General features: G+C 44.4%; 1 protein-coding gene across 1 annotated transcript in view; it reads left to right on the plus strand.

Annotated features, from left to right (window-relative positions):
• The window catches only part of LOC132894886 (lipoxygenase homology domain-containing protein 1-like), a 157,856-nt gene extending 141,711 nt beyond the window's left edge, over positions 1–16,145 (plus strand). Inside the window, exons 42-45 of the mRNA XM_060935019.1 lie at positions 8,457–8,627; positions 10,193–10,331; positions 10,610–10,765; positions 15,665–16,145. Coding sequence (XP_060791002.1) covers positions 8,457–8,627; positions 10,193–10,331; positions 10,610–10,765; positions 15,665–16,145 — 947 coding nt within the window. The remainder of the gene's footprint in view (positions 1–8,456; positions 8,628–10,192; positions 10,332–10,609; positions 10,766–15,664) is intronic.
• Positions 16,146–20,164: the final 4,019 nt, after the last annotated feature.

Here is a 20,164-nt window from a genome sequence, read left to right on the forward strand (position 1 = left end):
TTCATGTGTGTCAGATATACTCTTTCTACGGGCTAATGGCGCAATTTTTCCCATGCCTCAAGGAAGTCAGGTGTGCAACCTGTACTTGATAAGTACTTTGCCCATATTCCTCCCCCAAACTTTCCCCTGGGTTCACCACGACCCTGCTGCATGGCTGCGAGCTACCAAACCCTGCGACTCATGTGTGTCCAAAACACTTACGGCAGGTTGTGAGTGAGGCTTTAGCATATGGTCCATTCTATAATTGTGGGTACATTTCAAGTGTTCACTCTGTTGATCATCATCAACTCTGTTATCATTAAACTGGGCACTCCATTAACAGAATTAACTATAACAGAGTTGAAATTTTCCACCATTTTGTGTCCTAACTCCACATGCCAACCTCAAACTAGCTACCACATGGCATGTATAAAAACAGAATTTTATGGATTTTAATCATATTATTGTTGTTGTTGTTTTTAAATGAGTGAGATTCACTCCAATATCACAATAACAGATTTGATGAATAATTAATCTCCTCAACATTGTTTAAATTAATGAGAGAAGAAACATAACATACCTCACTGCCTTTCTGAAGTTTCCTGCCAGAGGACTTGACATCTCTCGGTGCAGGTGTCATGCATATTATTAAAAGTCTTTGTGGATTTTATGCAGTTTTATAACAGAGTTAAGAGTTGACGAACATTGGGATGGATAAAAAAAATTATAGATATATGTGGCATCGGGGGCGTGGTCAAGCATCAGTCTGTGACCGGAGGGCAGAGTCAGGGAAGGTAAGTGGCAGAATCACTGTACCTGATGTGAGTTAAACTGTGTTTGTGTGTCTTCCCCAGTGACTGCGCCTTATAAAAGGAGAGAGAGAGCAGAGGAAGGGAGCTCTCTCCCCAACCAGATGACTTGCGTGTGTGTGTGCGCGTGTGTGGCTGGGAGAGTGGAAACGAATCACTGAAAAGTGCAAAATAAAGAGTTTTTGGAACTCAGTTCTGGCCTGCCGTACTTCTGTGCTCCACCCACCCACTCGAATTCCTACAGTGCTGCCGAAACCTGGGATCCGGAGCACAGAGGAGAACAGCCCCATGGAGTCCTCCCCCTTCGCGGACCTGATCCATGCCCTCACCATGGCCCAACAGAGCCAGCACCAGGCGCTTGTCGCCCTCTGGAAGGAGCAGGAGCAAAGGTTCAGGGCCCTGGTGCTGGCGCAGCAGGAAGATCGTCAGGCGTTCTGGCACCTCCTCGCGTCGGCAGGGTCCACCACCTCCACCGCCGCAGGCCCTCCCCACCTCATCCTAACGAAGATGGGCCCGCACGACGACCCCGAGGCCTTCCTCGCACTCTTTGAGCAAGCAGTGGAGGCCTGGGGCTGGCTGGTGGAACAGCGCGCAGCGTGCCTCCTCCCCCTGCTAATGGGCAAGGCGCAGCTGGCCGCTCTACAGCTCCCCGCCGACAGCCAGTTGGTCTACGCAGACCTCCACCGGGCCATCCTCCAATGTGTGGGGTGCACCCCGGAACAACAAAGACAACGCTTCCACACTCTGCGCCTAGAGGAGGTCGGTCGGCCGTTCGCATTTGGCCAGCAACTCCGGGACGCCTGCCGGCAGTGGCTGAGAGCTGACAACCGTGACGCCGAGGGAATCGTCGATCTGGTGGTACTGGAACAGTTCATTGCCTGACTTCCTGAAGGGACCGTGGAGTGGGTCCAGTGCCATCGCCCAGCATCGCAGCATCGAGCTGGCAGAGGACCATTTGGCGGCTGTTCCGATGGCAGGACAGCATGTCTCCTCTTCTCCCCTCTCCTCTCTCTCTCTCTCTCTCTCCCCCTCACCTTCTGTTCCTTGTTCTCACCCCATTCCCCCACCGCGGAGGCAGGGGCCGGCTCCACCCCAGCTGGCCCACCGCACCCACGGTGCCCTCCCGTTTCCCACTTCCATGTCTGTCTCTTCCCCCCTCAGCTGAGTGAGCCCCAGAACGCCAGTGCAGAGAGAGAGCCCGGGCCAGTTTGCTGGCGCTGCAGGGAGCCGGGGCACCTCCAGCATCAGTGCTCTGCAATGGAGGTGGGCGTGGTGGTCCGGATCCCCGACGTGCCAGGGACCGCCCTCAATTGGGCCGAAGTGTATTGCAAACCGGTGAGTATCCAAGGGGATACGTATCAGGCTTTAGTGGACTCCGGCTGTAATCAGACCTCAATCCACCAAAGTCTGGTGCAAGACGAGGCATTGGGGAGAGCACAATTGGTGAAGGTGTTGTGTGTGGACGGGGATGTTCACAACTACCTTTTAGTGTCGGTCCACATTCTATTTTGAGGGGAGAAATTTAGTGTAAAGGCGGCGGTTAATCCTCGCCTTACCCACTCGATAATTTTGGGGACTGATTGGCCGGGATTTCGGGAATTAATGACTCATTTAGTGAAGAGTGGGGCCTGCCATAGTTCAGCAGGGGGAGGTCCTGGTGTGGCATTGGCAGGAGCAGCTGTCACAGAGCCGTCTACAACCCCAATTCCAAAAAAGTTGGGACAAAGTACAAATTGTAAATAAAAACAGAATGCAATAATTTACAAATCTCAAAAACTGATATTGTATTCACAGTAGAACATAGACAACATATCAAATGTCGAAAGTGAGACATTTTGAAATTTCATGTCAAATATTGGCTCATTTGAAATTTCATGACAGCAACACATCTCAAAAAAGTTGGGACGGGGCAATAAGAGGCTGGAAAAGTTAAAGGTACGAAAAAGGAACAGCTGGAGGACCAAATTGCAACTCATTAGGTCAATTGGCAATAGGTCATTAACATGACTGGGTATAAAAAGAGCATCTTGGAGTGGCAGCGGCTCTCAGAAGTAAAGATGGGAAGAGGATCACCAATCCCCCTAATTCTGCGCCGACAAATAGTGGAGCAATATCAGAAAGGAGTTTGACAGTGTAAAATTGCAAAGAGTTTGAACATATCATCATCTACAGTGCATAATATCATCAAAACATTCAGAGAATCTGGAAGAATCTCTGTGCATAAGGGTCAAGGCCGGAAAACCATACTGGGTGCCCGTGATCTTCAGGCCCTTAGACGGCACTGCATCACATACAGGCATGCTTCTGTATTGGAAATCACAAAATGGGCTCAGGAATATTTCCAGAGAACATTATCTGTGAACACAATTCACCGTGCCATCCGCTGTTGCCAGCTAAAACTCTAAAGTTCAAAGAAGAAGCCGTATCTAAACATGATCCAGAAGCGCAGACGTCTTCTCTGGGCCAAGGCTCATTTAAAATGGACTGTGGCAAAGTGGAAAACTGTTCTGTGGTCAAATGAATCAAAATTTGAAGTTCTTTATGGAAATCAGGGACGCCATGTCATTCAGACTAAAGAGGAGAAGGACGACCCAAGTTGTTATCAGCGCTCAGTTCAGAAGCCTGCATCTCTGATGGTATGGGTTTGCATTAGTGCGTGTGGCATGGGCAGCTTACACATCTGGAAAGACACCATCAATGCTGAAAGGTATATCCAGGTTCTAGAGCAACATATGCTCCCATCCAGACGATGTCTCTTTCAGGGAAGACCTTGCATTTTCCAACATGACAATGCCAAACTACATACTGCATCAATTACAGCATCATAGCTGCGTAGAAGAAGGGTCCGGGTACTGAACTGGCCAGCCTGCAGTCCAGATCTTTCACCCATAGAAAACATTTGCCGCATCATAAAACGGAAGATACGACAAAAAAAGACCTAAGACAGTTGAGCAACTAGAATCCTACATTAGACAAGAATGGGTTAACATTCCTATCCCTAAACTTGACCAGCTTGTCTCCTCAGTCCCCAGACGTTTACAGACTGTTGTAAAGAGAAAAGGGGATGTCTCACAGTGGTAAACATGGCCTTGTCCCAACTTTTTTGAGATGTGTTGTTGTCATGACATTTAAATCACCTAATTTTTCTCTTTAAATGATACATTTTCTCAGTTTAAACATTTGATATGTCATTTATGTTCTATTCTGAATAAAATATGGAATTTTGAAACTTCCACATCATAGCATTCCATTTTTATTTACAATTTGTACTTTGTCCCAACTTTTTTGGAATCGGGGTTGTACGTCATCACCACGTCAGAGTGAGGACCAGCAGGCTCCTCCTCCCTCTCTCGGGGAATCCCTCACAGATTTCCCGTTAGAGCAGTCGTGAGACGAGACTCTGCGGCATGTGTTTGGCCAAGTGAGAGTAATGGATGGTCAAATGCTCCAGCCAAACGCCACCCCATCCTTCCCCTATTTTTCCATTATAAAGGATAGATTATACCGAGTGACGCAGGACACTCAGACTAAGGAGCCGATCACACAACTTTTGATCCCAAAGAGCCGCCAGGAATTGGTATCCCAGGCGGCTCACTTTAATCCCATGGCTGGACACTTGGGGCAGGAAAAGACACTAGCCTGAATAATGGCCCGGTTCTATTGGCCAGGGATTCGCGGCGATGTCCATAGGTGGTGTACGGCATGCCGCGAATGCCAGTTAGTAAATCCAGCAGCCATTCCAAAAGTGCCTTTGCGCCCTCTGCCATTAATCGAGACCCCGTTCGAAAGAATTGGGATGGATCTCATCGGGCCATTAGATCGGTCAACACAAGGGTATCGCTTTATTTTAGTTCTGGTGGACTATGCAACACGATGTCCAGAAGCAGTGCCTCTTCACAATATCTCAGCACGTTGTGTTGTGGAAGCACCCTTCCACGTCATCTCCCGAGTTGGAATCCCCAAAGAGATTCTGACTGATCAAGGCACTACGTTTATGTCACGCACACTGCGCGAACTGTATGGGTTACTAGGAATTAAGCTGATCCGCACCAGCGTTTATCACCCACAAATGGACGGCTTAGTCAAATGATTTAATCGCACCCTCAAGAACATAATTAAAAAGTTTATACATGAGGACGCACACAATTGGGATAAATGGCTCGAACCCCTGTTATTCGCAGTGCGAGAGGTCCCACAAGCCTCCACGGGGTTCTCCCCGTTCAAATTATTATATGGGCGTAAGCCACGGGGCATCCTAGATGTACTGTGGGAAAATTGGGAGGAGGGACCTTCAATGAGCAAAAATGAAATTCAATACGTTATCGACCTGCGCGCAAAACTCCACACACACACCTAACCCAGGAGAATTTGCGGCAGGCCCAATAACAGCAAATCCACCTGTATGACAGGGGCACGCACCTTAGGGAGTTCGCACCAGGAGATAAAGTACTCGTGCTGTTGCCCACGTCGAGCTCCAAATTGATCGCCAAGTGGCAAGGACCCTTTGAGGTCACACGGCGAGTTGGGGACATCGACTATGAGGTGAGGCGAACGGACAGGGGTGGGGTGCTACAGATTTACCACCTCAATCTGCTCAAACTTTGGAACGAGGAGGTCCCCATGGCATTGGTGTCAGTGGTTCCGGAGAAGGCGGAGCTGGGACCGGAGGTTCAAAAAGGACCATTGACATCGCTTACCTCTCCGGTCCCCTGTGGAGACCAGCTCTCCTTGACCCAGCTCACGGAGGTTGCCCAGTTGCAGACCGAATTTTCGGACGTGTTCTCGCCCCTGCCTGGCCGCACCCGCCTCATAGAACACCACATTGAGACACCCCCGGGGGTGGTAGTGCGCAGCCGCCCTTACAGGCTGCCCAAACACAAGAAAAATGTGGTTCGGGAAGAACTCGAGGCCATACTCGACATGGGCATCGTCGAGGAGTCCCACAGTGACTGGAGCAGCCCAGTGGTCTTGGTTCCCAAGGCCAACGGGTCAGTCCGGTTCTGTGTGGACTATAGAAAAGTCATCACAGTGTCTAAATTCAATGCGTACCCAATGCCTCATTTTGACGAGTTGCTGGATCGACTAGGCACGGCTCGTTTTTATTCGACACTGGATTTGACAAAGGGATATAGATCCCCTTGACTCCATTATCCTGAGAGAAAATGGCCTTTTCCACACCGTTTAGCTTACACCAATTTGTCACACTTCCTTTTGGGCTGTTTGGGGTGCCCACTATGTTCCAGCAGCTTATGGATAGGGTCCTCTAGTCTGGCTAACACGACTTCAAAGCTCTGCAAGCATTTGGTCTGGCAAAGATATTAAGCCCAACCGTTTCCCAAAGTGCGTGGTTGACCCGCCTCCCTGAAATGCCTCAGTTTGCTACTGGTCGAAGCGAGAAAAGGCTGTGACAAAGCTTAAACAAATCACATCACTCTTTCCTCTGACGTATGTGATGCGACGGGGCTAACTGGTAGATTAAACTCTTACCGAAGCTGGTCGGGAGCAAGGTGAAAACGTCCTTCCTTTCAATAAATACCTCCAGGGCTGCTCTTTGCTCCGTTTTCAATGAGAACTTGCTCCATGTTCGTAATGTTTCTAGTGAATGAAGCGCTTCCGGCATAGATTCTGTAAACAATCTATGGCTTCCGGTCGCAGTTCTACTACATCACTGCCTTGAACACACCTCTACCCAGGGCCATTGGAGATGCTCAAAGTTGATTGGCTCCCAATTTTTCGGGAGCTTGGAAGAGCTGTAGATAGTTTGCCTGGCCAGACTAAGCTCGCAACAGGCCCTCATGTTGTGTCACGCTTAGGATGGGCGGGCCCAGGCTAAGGGTCCTCCGCCCCCACACCACCTATGCGGCTGTGTACTTGGACGATATTATAATCTATAGTAACGACTGGCCGCGGCATCTACAACACCTAAGGGCCATCCTTAGGTTGCTGAGGCGAGCGGGTCTCATAGCCAACCCAAAGAAGTGTGTGATTGGGCGGGTGGAAGTACAGTATCTGGGCTTCCACTTGGGCAATGGGCAGGTGCATCCCCAAATTAATAAGACAACAGCGATTGTGGCCTGCCTGAGGCCCAAGACCAAAAAGGGGATGAGACAGTTCCTGGGGCTGGCTGGCTACTATCGTAGGTTTATACCTAATTATTCGGACGTCACCAGCCCGCTGACTGATCTCACTAAAAAGGGGGCACCAGATCCGGTCCAGTGGACGGAGCAATGCCAGCGGGCTTTCTCTGAGGTAAAGGCTGCACTGTGTGGGGGGCCACTGTTACACTCCCCTGACTTTTCTCTCCCCTTTATGTTGCAGACGGACGCGTCGGACAGAGGGCTGGGGGCTGTTCTGTCCCAGGAGGTGAAGGGGGAGGATCGCCCAGTGCTGTACATCAGCAGGAAGCTGTCGGTGCATGAGGGCTGCTACAGCACAATAGAGAAGGAGTGCCTGGCCATCAAGTGGGTGGTCCTCGCCCTCCGCTACTACCTGCTGGGATGCCCTTTCACCCTCTGTTCGGACCACGTGCCCCTCCAGTGGCTCCACCGCATGAAGGATGCCAACGCGTGGATCACCCATTGGTATCTGGCACTCCAGCCCTTTAACTTCAAGGTGGTCCACAGGCCGGGGGCGCAGATGGTCGTGGCGGATTTCCTCTCCCATCGGGGGGGGGGAGTTGGCTGCAGGCCGGATTGCTGCCCGGCCTGAGTCAGGCGGTGGGGGTATGTGGCAGTGGGGGCGTGGTCAAGCGTCGGTCTGTGACCGGAGGGTGGAGTCAGGGAAGGTAAGTGGCAGAATCACTGCACCTGATGTGAGTTAACCTGTGTTTGTGTGTCTTCCCCAGTGACCGCGCCCTATAAAAGGAGAGAGAGAGAGCAGAGGAAGGGAGCTCTCTCCCCAACCAGATGACTTGCGTGTGTGTGTGCGTGTGTGGCTGGGAGAGTGGAAACGAATCACTGAAAAGTGCAAAATAAAAAGTTTTGGAACTCAGTTCTGGCCTGCCGTACTTCTGTGCTCCACCCACCCACTCGAATTCCTACAATATATTACTGAAATTTCACATAATACAGAAGATAGACTTTCTCTGCAATTGATTTCCAAAAGAGACTGAATCACTTCATGTTTATTCAAGTTGAATGTATGATTCAGTAGTCAAAGACAGCCCATAATGGGGGGGGGGGTTAATGCTTTATGCATAAATTGGGTCTAAAATGTACATCAAGCATTGCTATTGGTGAAAGTTTGTCATAATTTTTGTTATTGTTCAAAATTGATTCAGTAAAGATTTCTTTTGAGGAAAATATCAAAAGGTTTATCTCAGACGCGAAATGTACTCCGAATTCTAGAATGACCTATACCACAGTCTGTGGTAGGACTGTGAAATCCCTTTACCCTGTGTGTGTGTATATATATATATATATATATATATATATATATATATATATATATATATATATAATGTATGTATGTGTGTGTGTGTGTGTGTGTGTGTGTGTGTACTGCATATGGTGTACTGCAACATTGTCTATTGTAAATATAGTGAAATTTTGTTTTGACTGTGCTACTATACGATGTCTTACTTTACATGTGTGCCTAATGTGTATGAGTCTGTGCTTTCCTGAATATTCCTGTGTGTGTAACTGTGTGTACATTTGTGTTTCCTGACAGGACTCGCTCCAGGGTGGCATCTGGAGTCTGTGGATATTTTTGATGAAACCATGGGGAAGAAGTTTCGTTTTCGTTGTGACCGCTGGCTTGCAAAGAAGGAGGATGATGGGCAGATCATGAGAGAGTTGGCCTGTGCTAACAATGACGTGTTGGACTTTGATGAGAAAACAAGTGAGATGCTCACACACACACACACACACACACACGCACACGCACACACACGCACACACACATCCATATTACCACGGTGTTATTTCTTCAAACATCTCTGCATTTTTACCTGCCCCTATCTCAGATTTACTAAAGATTTTTGTGTGTACAAACACTTGCAAACTTCATAACACCCAGTGTACAGTACCAGTCAAAAGTTTGAACAACCCTACTCATTTATAGAGGTCTCTGTATTTTGACTATTTTCTATATTGTAGAACAAACACTGAAGACATCAAAACTATGAAATACCATTTGGAACATATATGAAATTATGTGGTAAACAAAAAAGTGTTAAACAAAAAACAAAACATGTTTCATATTTTAGATTCTTCAAAGTAGCCAGTGTTTACCTTGATGATGCTTTGCACACTACTGACATTATCTTAATAACCAGCTTCAGGAGGTAGTCACCTGGAATGCTTTTCAGTAAACAGCTATGACTCATTAAAAGTTCCATCCATCCATCCATCCATCCATTATCTGTAGCCACTTAATCTGTTCTACAGGGTCACAGGCAAACTGGAGCCTATCCCAGCTAACTATGGGCGAGTGGTGGGGTACACCCTGGACAAGTCACCAGGTTATCGCAGGGCTGACATAGAGACAAACAACCATTCACACTCACATTCATACCTATGGTCAATTTAGAGCCACCAATTAACCTAACCTGCATGTCTTTGGATTGTGGGGGAAACCGAAGCACCCGGAGGAAACCCACGCAGACACGGGGAGAACATGCAAACTCCACACCGAAAGACCCTTGCCAGCCGTTGGGCTCGAACCCAGGACCTTCTTTGCTGTGAGGCGACAGTGCTAACCACTACACCACCGTGCCACTCGTCAACAGTTATTTAGAGTAATGCCTTGCTGCCTTAATGTGTTTGAGATCAAATAGGATATAATAAATAAAATTCAGTCACTAGCTCTATTCCACAACTGTAGTAATCCAACTAAGTAAAGAGAAATGACAGTCCATCATTACCTTAAGACATGAAGTGTCTTTTAATTAATACAAATAACAACAAAACATTGAATTAGAAGGTGTGTCCAAACTTTTGACTGGCACTATATTTGCAAGTAGAGGACTAAGCAAAATAGGTTTTGTCTATTTTCTGGAAGGCTGAAAGTTTTGTGGAATTTTGCATGATATCCCTAGAGAGATGTCTTCCCAACTCCATAAAACATACACTTAAGTGAATTGGTGACTCTGAATGTGAATGAATGTCTGAACGTGTGGCTGCATGACGTACTGTGATTGACTGGTGTCCCATCTGGGTTAAGTTCCCATCTTGTACCCAGGATAGGCTCTTGAGCCATCATGCCCCTGACCAGGATAAAAGTTTATTGCCTTACTGAACATGCAGTTTGAGGAGTTTCTACTTAAGTGTGTACATTATTGTAACTAATTTAATTTTTATTTTCAGGTGATATAGATGTTACTCAGGGACAAGCTTCAACCCCTATGTTTGTCACATATATCATGTTTTTAATGTTAAGTCTAAACCCTGTCACTTCTCTGTTAGAGTACGAGGTTGTCACAATAACAGCGGACATGGACGATGCTGAGACAAAAGAGAACGCCTGGATCGTTCTGGAAGGAAGGCTGGGAAGATCCAAAGAACTCACGATGGAGAACTCCACCAAAAAGAAACGTTTTTTACAGTAAAAATAAAATACAGTCTTCTGTTCCTTGCATAAGATGTTAGTCAGTTTAGTTCACATAACATGAAAGACAGTCAAGATTGCTATTTTATTCATGTCTAGGGTGTGCACACTGATGCTTTATTTTATCCATCATCAACTGCAAAAAAAAAGCTTTTTTAAATTAATCATTAACAATCAGTGAAAAGATCATGTCTTTTAAACAAAATCTGGTGAGGTGAGCAAACTAGAAATTGCTTTCCAATTGTGTGTGTGTGTGTGTGTGTGTGTGTTTGTAGAGGTGCCATGGACCGGTTTGAGTTCTCCTGTAAGATTCTGGGTGACATTGTCAGTATCTGCCTGGGCCACATCCCCAAAGATGGCAAGAAGAACAAATCAGAAGCCTTCTGGAGGGTTGAGGAAGTCATCATAACGGAGAAGAACCTTGGCAACAGGTGAGTGATCCCTGAGCAAAGTTCGGGGACGTTGATAATGGAATTACACTAAACTGTAAACGACATTGAGACACAGTACATGGTGGAATTGCTTGTTCTGTCTCACATTTTCACAAATTCGTATATTTTTTTTTACATACACTAAGAACACACTAGTCTTGTGCCATTATAATAATGCTATCAAATTATTGTATTGTATTTGGGGTGGCACGGTGGTGTAGTGGTTAGCATTGTTGCCTCATAGAAAGAAGGCTCTAGGTTTGAGCCCAGTGGCCGACAGGGACCTTTCTGTGTGGAGTTTGCATGTTCTCCCCATGTCTGCGTGGGTTTCCTCCAGGTGCTCTGGTTTGCCCCACAGTCCAAAGACATGCAGGTTAGGCTAACTGGTGGCTCTAAATTGACCGTAGGTGTGAATGTGAGTGTGAATGGTTGTTTGTCTTGATGTGTCAGCCTTGTGATGACCCGGCAACTTGTCCAGGGTGTACCCTGCCTCTCACCCATAGTCAGCTGGGATAGGCTCCAGCTTGCCCGCAACCCTGCACAGGATAAGAGGTTATGGATAACAGATGGATGGATGGATGGATGGATAGACATTATTGCATTTTCCATTTTGAAAAGGTTATATATAACTGTCTCACGCAGTGTTTGTTGACCAGAAGGCATCAAATTTTGGCCTAAAGGACATCATACAATTGATTACTTGTAATTGCTCACTTCTTCGATGAAATTAAAAAATGCAACTCGTGTTTTTAAATAGAGTTGCTTTTTGTCCCAAAGGACAAGCTGACCCATAGCCTGTGAAGTCACATTACATTAGCTATGAGCCCAGATATCTACAGTAGGAGCACAAATATTACTGCTAATCATGAAACTTGTCAAAAGATTGCCAACATATTCCTCAATGGAAGTGGAGAAAGTAATTGCACCTCCCATATAGTGAACAGAATGAGATTACCTTTTTGAGAAGCAAATGTGACGCTGTATTTTGCTTTTAGCCACTTCTCATCTCTCATCTCATTATCTGTAGCCACTTTATCCTGTTCTACAGGGTCGCAGGCAAGCTGGAGCCTATCCCAGCTGGCTACGGGCGAAAGGCGGGGTACACCCTGGACAAGTCACCAGGTCATCACAGGGCTGACACACATAGACACAGACAACCATTCACACTCACATTCACACCTACGGTCAATTTAGAGTCACCAGTTAACCTAACCTGCATGTCTTTGGACTGTGGGGGAAACCAGAGCACCCGGAGGAAACCAACGTGGACACAGGGAGAACATGCAAACTCCACACAGAAAGGCCCTCGCCGGCCACGAGGCTCGAACCCAGAACCTTCTTGCTGTGAGGCGACAGCGCTTTTAGCCACTTATTGAAGTTAATTATTATGGTGTATCACTGTAGCTCATTGGCAGCTGCTCAAGGGCTAAAATCTAATGTCAATAGCTTGTGGGCACCATGTGGGCGGCACGGTGGTGTAGTGGTTAGCACGGTCACCTCACAGCAAGAAGGTTCCGGGTTCGAACCCAGCGGCCGGCGAGGGCCTTTCTGTGTGGAGTTTGCATGTTCCCCCGTGTCTGCGTGGGTTTCCTCCGGGTGCTCCGTTTTCCCCCACAATCCAAAGACATGCAGTTAGGTTGACGTGGGGCGGCCTTGGACTGAGGTGCCCTTGAGCAAAGTATTGAACCCCTGACTGCGCTCTGGGCTGCCCGCTGCTCTGGGTGTGTGTGCACGTGTGTTCAGTGCTTCAGATGGGTTAAATGCAGAGGATGAATTTCACTGTGCTTGAAGTGTGCATGTGATGAATAAAGGTTTCTTCTTCTTGACAATGAAAATATTAGGGCTTAGCAATGCATTATATCATAAGGTCTCATCGATGCCATAATAAGAATACAAGTATGTGTGACAAACACATACTTGAGAGCAGATAGGTAGTCTCCATTGTGATTTTACTCTTTAAGTGTTTCAAGTTTGCAGTATAATGCCATACTCTTCCTAATGCCATGTTCATGCCTTGTTTCTTACTAATACCAAACATGCTGAGCAGAACATTTATAATCATTCCTTTCTAACCAAATACACTAAACATAGTTTTGTTATTTATCCTTTTGCTTAGTTTCTCTTTTAAATGCATTTTGGGGTCGAATAAAAAGATAACAGATTCCTCCTTGTTCACACTTATTACATCTGCTCAAGATCAAATTAAAAGTAGACTGCCTTTCGATTTCATAAAATCGGTGAAATTTGGTTCCCTCATAAATTTGGTCATTGTGATATATGTTTATTTTTGTAATATCTAAAAAAAAAAAAAAAACAGGCCATTCTGTGGCTGGGAAGTTATTTAATTTGAGGGGACTCCCCTAGCAAATAATGTGCATGAAATTGCTTGCTTCGTGTAGTCAAGCACACAGAGGAAGTCTGTGTGCGCATGCTTACCTTAGTCGTCGTCATCGTCTTCTTCATCTTTAGGGTTTTATGGCAGTTGGCATCCAGTGTTGCATTACTGCCATCTACAGGTTTACCTTGGCCATGCACTGACAGTTACATCATTCTGTCCATAGGCGGTTTTAAACGAGGGCCGGGGGGGCCAGTGCCCCTGTAAAATTGCTCCTGGCCCCTGTTGTGGCCCCTGTGCTGAACAGATAATAAGATTTATTAATTTCGACATGTGCTAGCTCGAAGATCGGAACTGACACGACAGAGTGTTCTACACAGACTCCTTAAAGCATTACACGCACACTGTTACCTGCAGCAGAAAGACCAGCAGCAGCGCGAATTGTAAACTTCAGACGTGAGAGATAACAGCTGCCATGTCCGAAGTTTTTTGATTGAAAAGCCATCAGATACAGTAGCGTTGACACGTTTCACTGAGCCATATAAATAAGTATTTTTTGAGCTCTTTAGACTATGCAAAATAGCTGTGGCACTCCCAGTGAGCTCTGCCTCTTGTGAGCGGAGTTTCTCCACTTTGAAACTGGTGAAGACCTACCTCCGATCCACCATTAGTGAGGAGCGTCTAAGCAATCTTGGTGTGCTCAGCATTGAATCCAGAAGGTCCAAGGCTTTGAACCTTGATGAATGCAAGTAGATCGTTGTAGACCGTTTCTCAAGGAGTCACAATCGCAGAATCTTGTTGTTGTAGTGTTTCAGCCTGCTGTGAATGCTATAGGGTGATTCTGAGACCACTGTATGTGAATTTATTTTTTCTTTCTATTTTAACCCCCTACTGTACAAAAAGAAAGAGTGAGATGATGATAGTGTGGGCGGCACGGTGGTGTAGTGGTTAGCGCTGTCGCCTCACAGCAAGAAGGTCCTGGGTTCGAGCCCCGGGGCCGGCGAGGGCCTTTCTGTGTGGAGTTTGCATGTTCTCCCCGTGTCCGCGTGGGTTTCCTCCGGGTGCTCCGGTTTCCCCCACAGTCCAAAGACATGCAGGTTAGGTTAACTGGTGACTCTAAATTGACCGTAGGTGTGAATGTGAGTGTGAATGGTTGTCTGTGTCTATGTGTCAGCCCTGTGATGACCTGGCGACTTGTCCAGGGTGTACCCCGCCTTTCGCCCGTAGTCAGCTGGGATAGGCTCCAGCTTGCCTGCGACCCTGTAGAAGGATAAAGCAGCTAGAGATAATGAGATGAGATGAGATGATAGTGTGATTTAGATATAGTGATTGTACATTCAAGTCTCATGCTGTGAAAAAGAAAATTCATTCATGCTGTGAATTTAAAAAGTGTCATTGTACAGATAAAAGGTTCATTGTACAGATAAAAGGTTCATTGTATGCAAAAATAGAAATCTCATTTTACAAAAAAGAGAAACATGATTTTAAGATTTATTGAGCACAATTTATTTTATGTTTAGGCTATTGAGACAGAATGTTTATCTCATTGTATTTATGCTTAATGTATTTTGTTTTGGTTTTAAATAAACTAAACAAAACATTTTGAACACTTAAATATTGCCATGTTTTGTCCTTATATGTGCCCCCCTGAAAAAACACTAGCCCCACCTCGGCCCCCCTAGTAATTTTGGTCTAGAACTGCCACAGATTCTGTCACTTAATGAACAGCTGATCACACCAAGGTGCTCGCTGACTGCCAATATTTATTAGTTTGGTCCTGCGTTTCCCTTCCTTCGCACCATAATGTCTTTTCGTCTCACTTTCCATTACTGCCATTGGTCTTTCACGTTTCATTCACACACTCATGCCCACCATTGTTCTCTCTTGTTTCAAATTTGTATCCCACAACGCCTTGTGTGAATAGGGAAAGCCCACCATGTGATGCATGATGTAGTATTTTGAATTGGGTCATAGTGAAACAAGAAAAAAATAGTGGAGAATTTAGGGCCACGTGGCCCTAAATTCATTAACTGTTCTATTAAAAATATAATAATAATAATAATAATAATAATAATAATAATAATAATAAAAAATTGGAAGTCTGTGATTCAAATTCAGTAGCTTTCAGTCCATTAAACAAAAATAATTGGGTGTCAGGGAAAATTCTTTTTATGACCTAAACTTGAAAAATCTGAAAGGCAGTCTACCTTTAAGGTGAGTATCACTTAATTGTCACTGACAGGCTCCTTGAGTCTACAGTCTGGGCAGGAAAGAAATCAGTCCCAGCATCACATCTTTACGCCATTCTGTATCTTTTTCTTACAACCAGTGAGGTACTGTTGTGCTTGGTTCCACAAATGTTCAAAAATCCACATACATTTGTTAACAAAAAAAGACTTGTTTGTGGATTCAAAAAAAAATGTGAAAACTTGCATTTTTACCTTTGAACAACTATTTATACCAGCCAGCCCTTCTGTATATGCTGTTCCTGATGGGTTGGACACTGAAATTTTATTAACTATTCCTCCTTAAACTTCCATTCCTTCCCTGTCTCTCATCTTCAGGTATATCTTCTGTTGCAATGCCCTCATCCCCCTCTCATCTAAGCGTGATGACTTCCAGACCTTTGAGTGCACAAAGTTCATTGAGAGCTTTGCCAGCAAAGCACGCAAACTTGTACCTGTTACATATGAGCTCATTGTGATCACAGGTGATGAGAAGGGTGCAGGCACAGATGCCAATGTCTTTCTTTCTGTCTTTGGCACCAATGGTGACTCGGGCCGCCGCCAACTGAAGCAGAAATTTCGTAATCTATTTGAGCGTGGCCGTACAGACCGATTCAGCATTGAACTGTTAGATATGGGTGAGCTGCTTCGAGTCTACATTGAACATGATAACTCAGGCATCAGTCCTGGTTGGCTGCTGAATCGAGTTGAGATCACCAACACAGCCAATGGGGTGACCACTGTCTTCCCATGTGACAAATGGCTGGACAAGAACAAAGCTGACGGCAGGATTAAGAGAGTACTTTACCCCAAGTATTGATGACTTGGGATTCCATCAAAATATGTTTGCACTAACAAAAGGCCAATTATGTTTCCTCTTAAATGGAAGTAGTGCATGCTAAATATCAATGTAGAGCACAGAACAGATTGTATCAGCACATGCCGAATGCACAAATGAGCAAGGTAATGAACATGCTTACAAACGTGCTGCCAAATGGGATTAGGTGGGCTAATAATGTCATTTTAATGTGCCCACATTAATGATATTGCACATGTTTAATGTTGAGGTATAGCATATAGCAGACTTTTGATATATACATAACAGAAAAAAAAACAAAAAGGGAAATGAATATTAACAAAACTACAAATGTGCTAACAGAGATTGGCGTCATCCAATGCGCCTGAGGGGTCTGCTTAGTACTAGGATGGGAGACTGCCTGGGAGGACCAGGTCTTGGCATGGGAGGAACTAATGTGCTACGGTAACAAACATCAATCCTCATGAATTGAGCACAGATAACAATGGTATTTTGAACTATCTGAGATGAAGATATTTTGCAATCTGAAAACACAAAAGGAAATGGGAATGATTTTGCTACCAAATGTGCTAATGAATAGTCCTCTGGAACAGAATCCTCAGGTGTCAGTTCTGCCATTGTATTGCACACTTTTCTCCCTTCCTCTTACAGATTAAAATTCAATGATTAACTTTACTTATGTGATAAAACAGAATGCTGTTATACTAATGCTATTGAATGCACACTCTCAGGGCATTGACTGTGCACGTTAACTGTGTGGTGGAAGAAGATGAACACATTGGATAATTGTGTACATGCCTGTGAGATAACATGTTATATTCTATTCACATTCACTAGATATGAGGAATCGCACGCTCTGATTGGCTACTCTACTACTAGGATATCAGTTCATATACCGTGAGTAGAGAAAAACAAAATGGTGGCACATGTTGCTGAACCAATCGAGGACAAAATAAAAACTCACAAACAAAACTGCAAAAATTGTTAACACATATTTAAAAGAAACAGAAACAGCTAAAAGAATATAGTCCCACCAATATCACCCGTTCCACACTCCAGCCCAGTCGGTGGACCTTTAAGTTGGTTTGCCAACCACCAAAAAACCCTGAAGAAGAAGAAATCCCCCAAAATACAAAAAAAGCAACAAAATATGGAATAAGAGTATTTGATTGTATCTTTTTTTTCCAAGAATTATTATTATAGCATTTTTCACAAATTGCTCCTGTCATTTCGCCGGTTTGTTTACATTCTAAGTCGAAATGATTTTGTCGGACATTTTATATAAAGTTTTTATTTATTGAATTTGCAAAAAAAATAAAAATGCTCTGTTTCTCAAAATCCAGTGAATGTGGGGAGAATAAAACAGTTATTCCACACAGTCTCGTCGTACATGGCTGATAGCCAATTCTGCGCTACGTGCCTCATCGGCTATCAGTTCGTTTATGACTCAATTACATTGAATAACTGTTAAATGTATAAAAGAGAGAATGTTATTTTATAATGATTTTTTTAAACTCCTTTTTTGACATCTAAGTGTTTCTACCTCAATGGGACACCAGGAGAGCAAACATGTATCATATTACTTGTCCAAATTACCTGAAGCACACGAATAACCTTTCAGTGCTTTCAGACTCAATTTTCTTTGATAAACCATTCATTAACTTTAATAATGAAAGCTCTGGAGTGTACTTGAACTGCCCCAGTTTGTTGTTTGCCATCTTTCATCACCCACCCACACACACACACATACACACACACACACACACAAAAAAAGTATATATACTGTGTGTATATATAAAAAAATTTTTCATGATTATCCAGCTCTTCCTAAGTTAACTAGTTTCTCTTAGAAGGAAAAAGGAAAACCACTAAACTGTAATGCATGGGAACTTTGGGAAGCCTGCCAGGGTTGTTGTACTAAAATCAAAATAAGATTGAAGTCATATGAAGTAGTAGAAATGCTTGTTTAGTTAGTTAAATATGCTAAACATATTTTAACAGTAAGTATGCATATGATTCTTTGTCAGAAACACAACTGCTAATCTTAAGGCCCATTAAAATATGCTGATAAATGCTTTGTCCAGTAGATCATTAAGCACAAGCATGGGTAATGTACTATAACTACTTATACACACAGACAGACAGACAGACAGAGTTCAATACACATTTCATGCTGTCCATTTTTGTACTTGAATAAATGGTTGTCCATTTTTTTAAAGCAATAGTCTAGTTGTTTTTACTGTCAACCAAACTGAGAAATGTATATACTGTTTTTATGTAGGATAATACAGTGGATATAAAAAGTATACACACCCTGTTAAAATGATAGGTTTTTCTGATGTAAAAAAATGAGACCACGATAAATAATTTCAAAACTTTGCCCATCTTTAATGTGACCTATAACCTGTACAATTCAACTGATAAACAAATCTATTAGGGGGAAAAACAAACGTACAATAAGCTGTTTGCATAAGTGTGCACACCCTTAAATTAATACTTTGTTGAAGCACCTTTTGATTTAATTACAGCATTCAGTCTTATTGGGTCGGAGTCTATCAGCCTGCCACATCTAACTTGGCAATATTTGCCCACTCTTCCTTGCAAAAGTGCTCCAAATCTGTCAGATTGCAAGGGCATCTCTTGTGCACATCCCTCTTCAGGTCACCCCACAGATTTTCAATTGGATTTAGGTCTGGGCTCTGGCTGGGCCATTCCAAAACTTTAATTTTCTTCTGGTGAAGTCATTCTTTTGTTGATTTTGATGTATGCTTGGGGTCATTGTTGTGCTGAAAGATGAAATTCCTCTTCATCTTTCTAGCTGACACCTGACGGTTTTGGGCCAAAATTGACTGGTATTTAGAACTGTTCATACGGTAATTCCCTCCACCTTGACTAAAGCCCCTGTTCCAGCTGAAGAAAAACAACCCCAAAACATGATGCTGCCATCACCATGCTTCAACGTGGGTATGGCGTTCTTTTGGTGATGCGCAGTGTTGTTTTTCTGTCGAACATACCTTTTGAAATTGTGGCCAAAAAGTTCAATCTTTGTTTCATCAGACCAAAACACATTTTCCAACATGCTTTTGGGAGAGTTGAGGTATTTTTTTTGTGCAAAATATAACCGAGCCTGGATGTTTTTCTTTGTAAGAAAAGGCTTCTGTCTTGCAAGCCTACCCTATAGTCCAGACATATGGAGAATACAGGAGATTGTTGTCACATGTAGTACACAACTAGTACTTGCCAGAAATTCCTGCAGCTCCTTCAGTGTTACTGTAGGCCTCTTGGCAGCCTCCCTGACCAGTTTTCATCTTGTCTTCTTTTTCTTTTGGCTGCTCCCGATTAGGGGTCGCCACAGCAGATCTTTCGTCTCCATTGCTCCCTGTCTTCAGCATCCTTCTCTACCACACCTGCCACTTTCATGTCCTCTCTCACCACCTCCATGTATCTCCTCTTTGGCCTTCCTCGTTTTTGTTTGCCTGGCAGCTCCATCCTCAACATTCACCTTCCCACATGCTCTGCATCTCTTCTCAGGATCTGCCTATACCATCTCAGTCTCATCTCTCTTAGCTTAATTCCCAAGTTCTCCACAATTGCTGTCCCTCTGATGTTCCTTATCCTGTCCAACCTTGTCACTCCCATTGCAAACCTTAACATCCTCAACTCCACCACCTCCAACTTTGCCTCCTGTCTCTTCGTTAAGGGTACGGTCTCCAATCCCTACATCACAGCTGGTCTCACTACTGTCTTATACATCTTACCTTTCACTTTTGCTGGGACTTTCCTATCACAAATGACTCCCGAAATCCTTCTCCAACTGCTCCACCCTGCCTGCACTCTCTTTCTCACCTCACTATCGCAGCCCCCATTTTCCTGCACAGTTGATCCCAAGTACTTGAATTCACCAACTTTCTTTACATCTACTCCTTGCATCTTCACTACACTCTCATCCCCATTCTCATTGATGCAAATGTATTCTGTTTTGCTACTGCTCACCTTCATTCCTCTTAGTTCCAATGCATACC

This window comes from Neoarius graeffei, chromosome 12 (assembly GCF_027579695.1).
Source record: "Neoarius graeffei isolate fNeoGra1 chromosome 12, fNeoGra1.pri, whole genome shotgun sequence".
Lineage (NCBI taxonomy): Eukaryota > Metazoa > Chordata > Actinopteri > Siluriformes > Ariidae > Neoarius > Neoarius graeffei.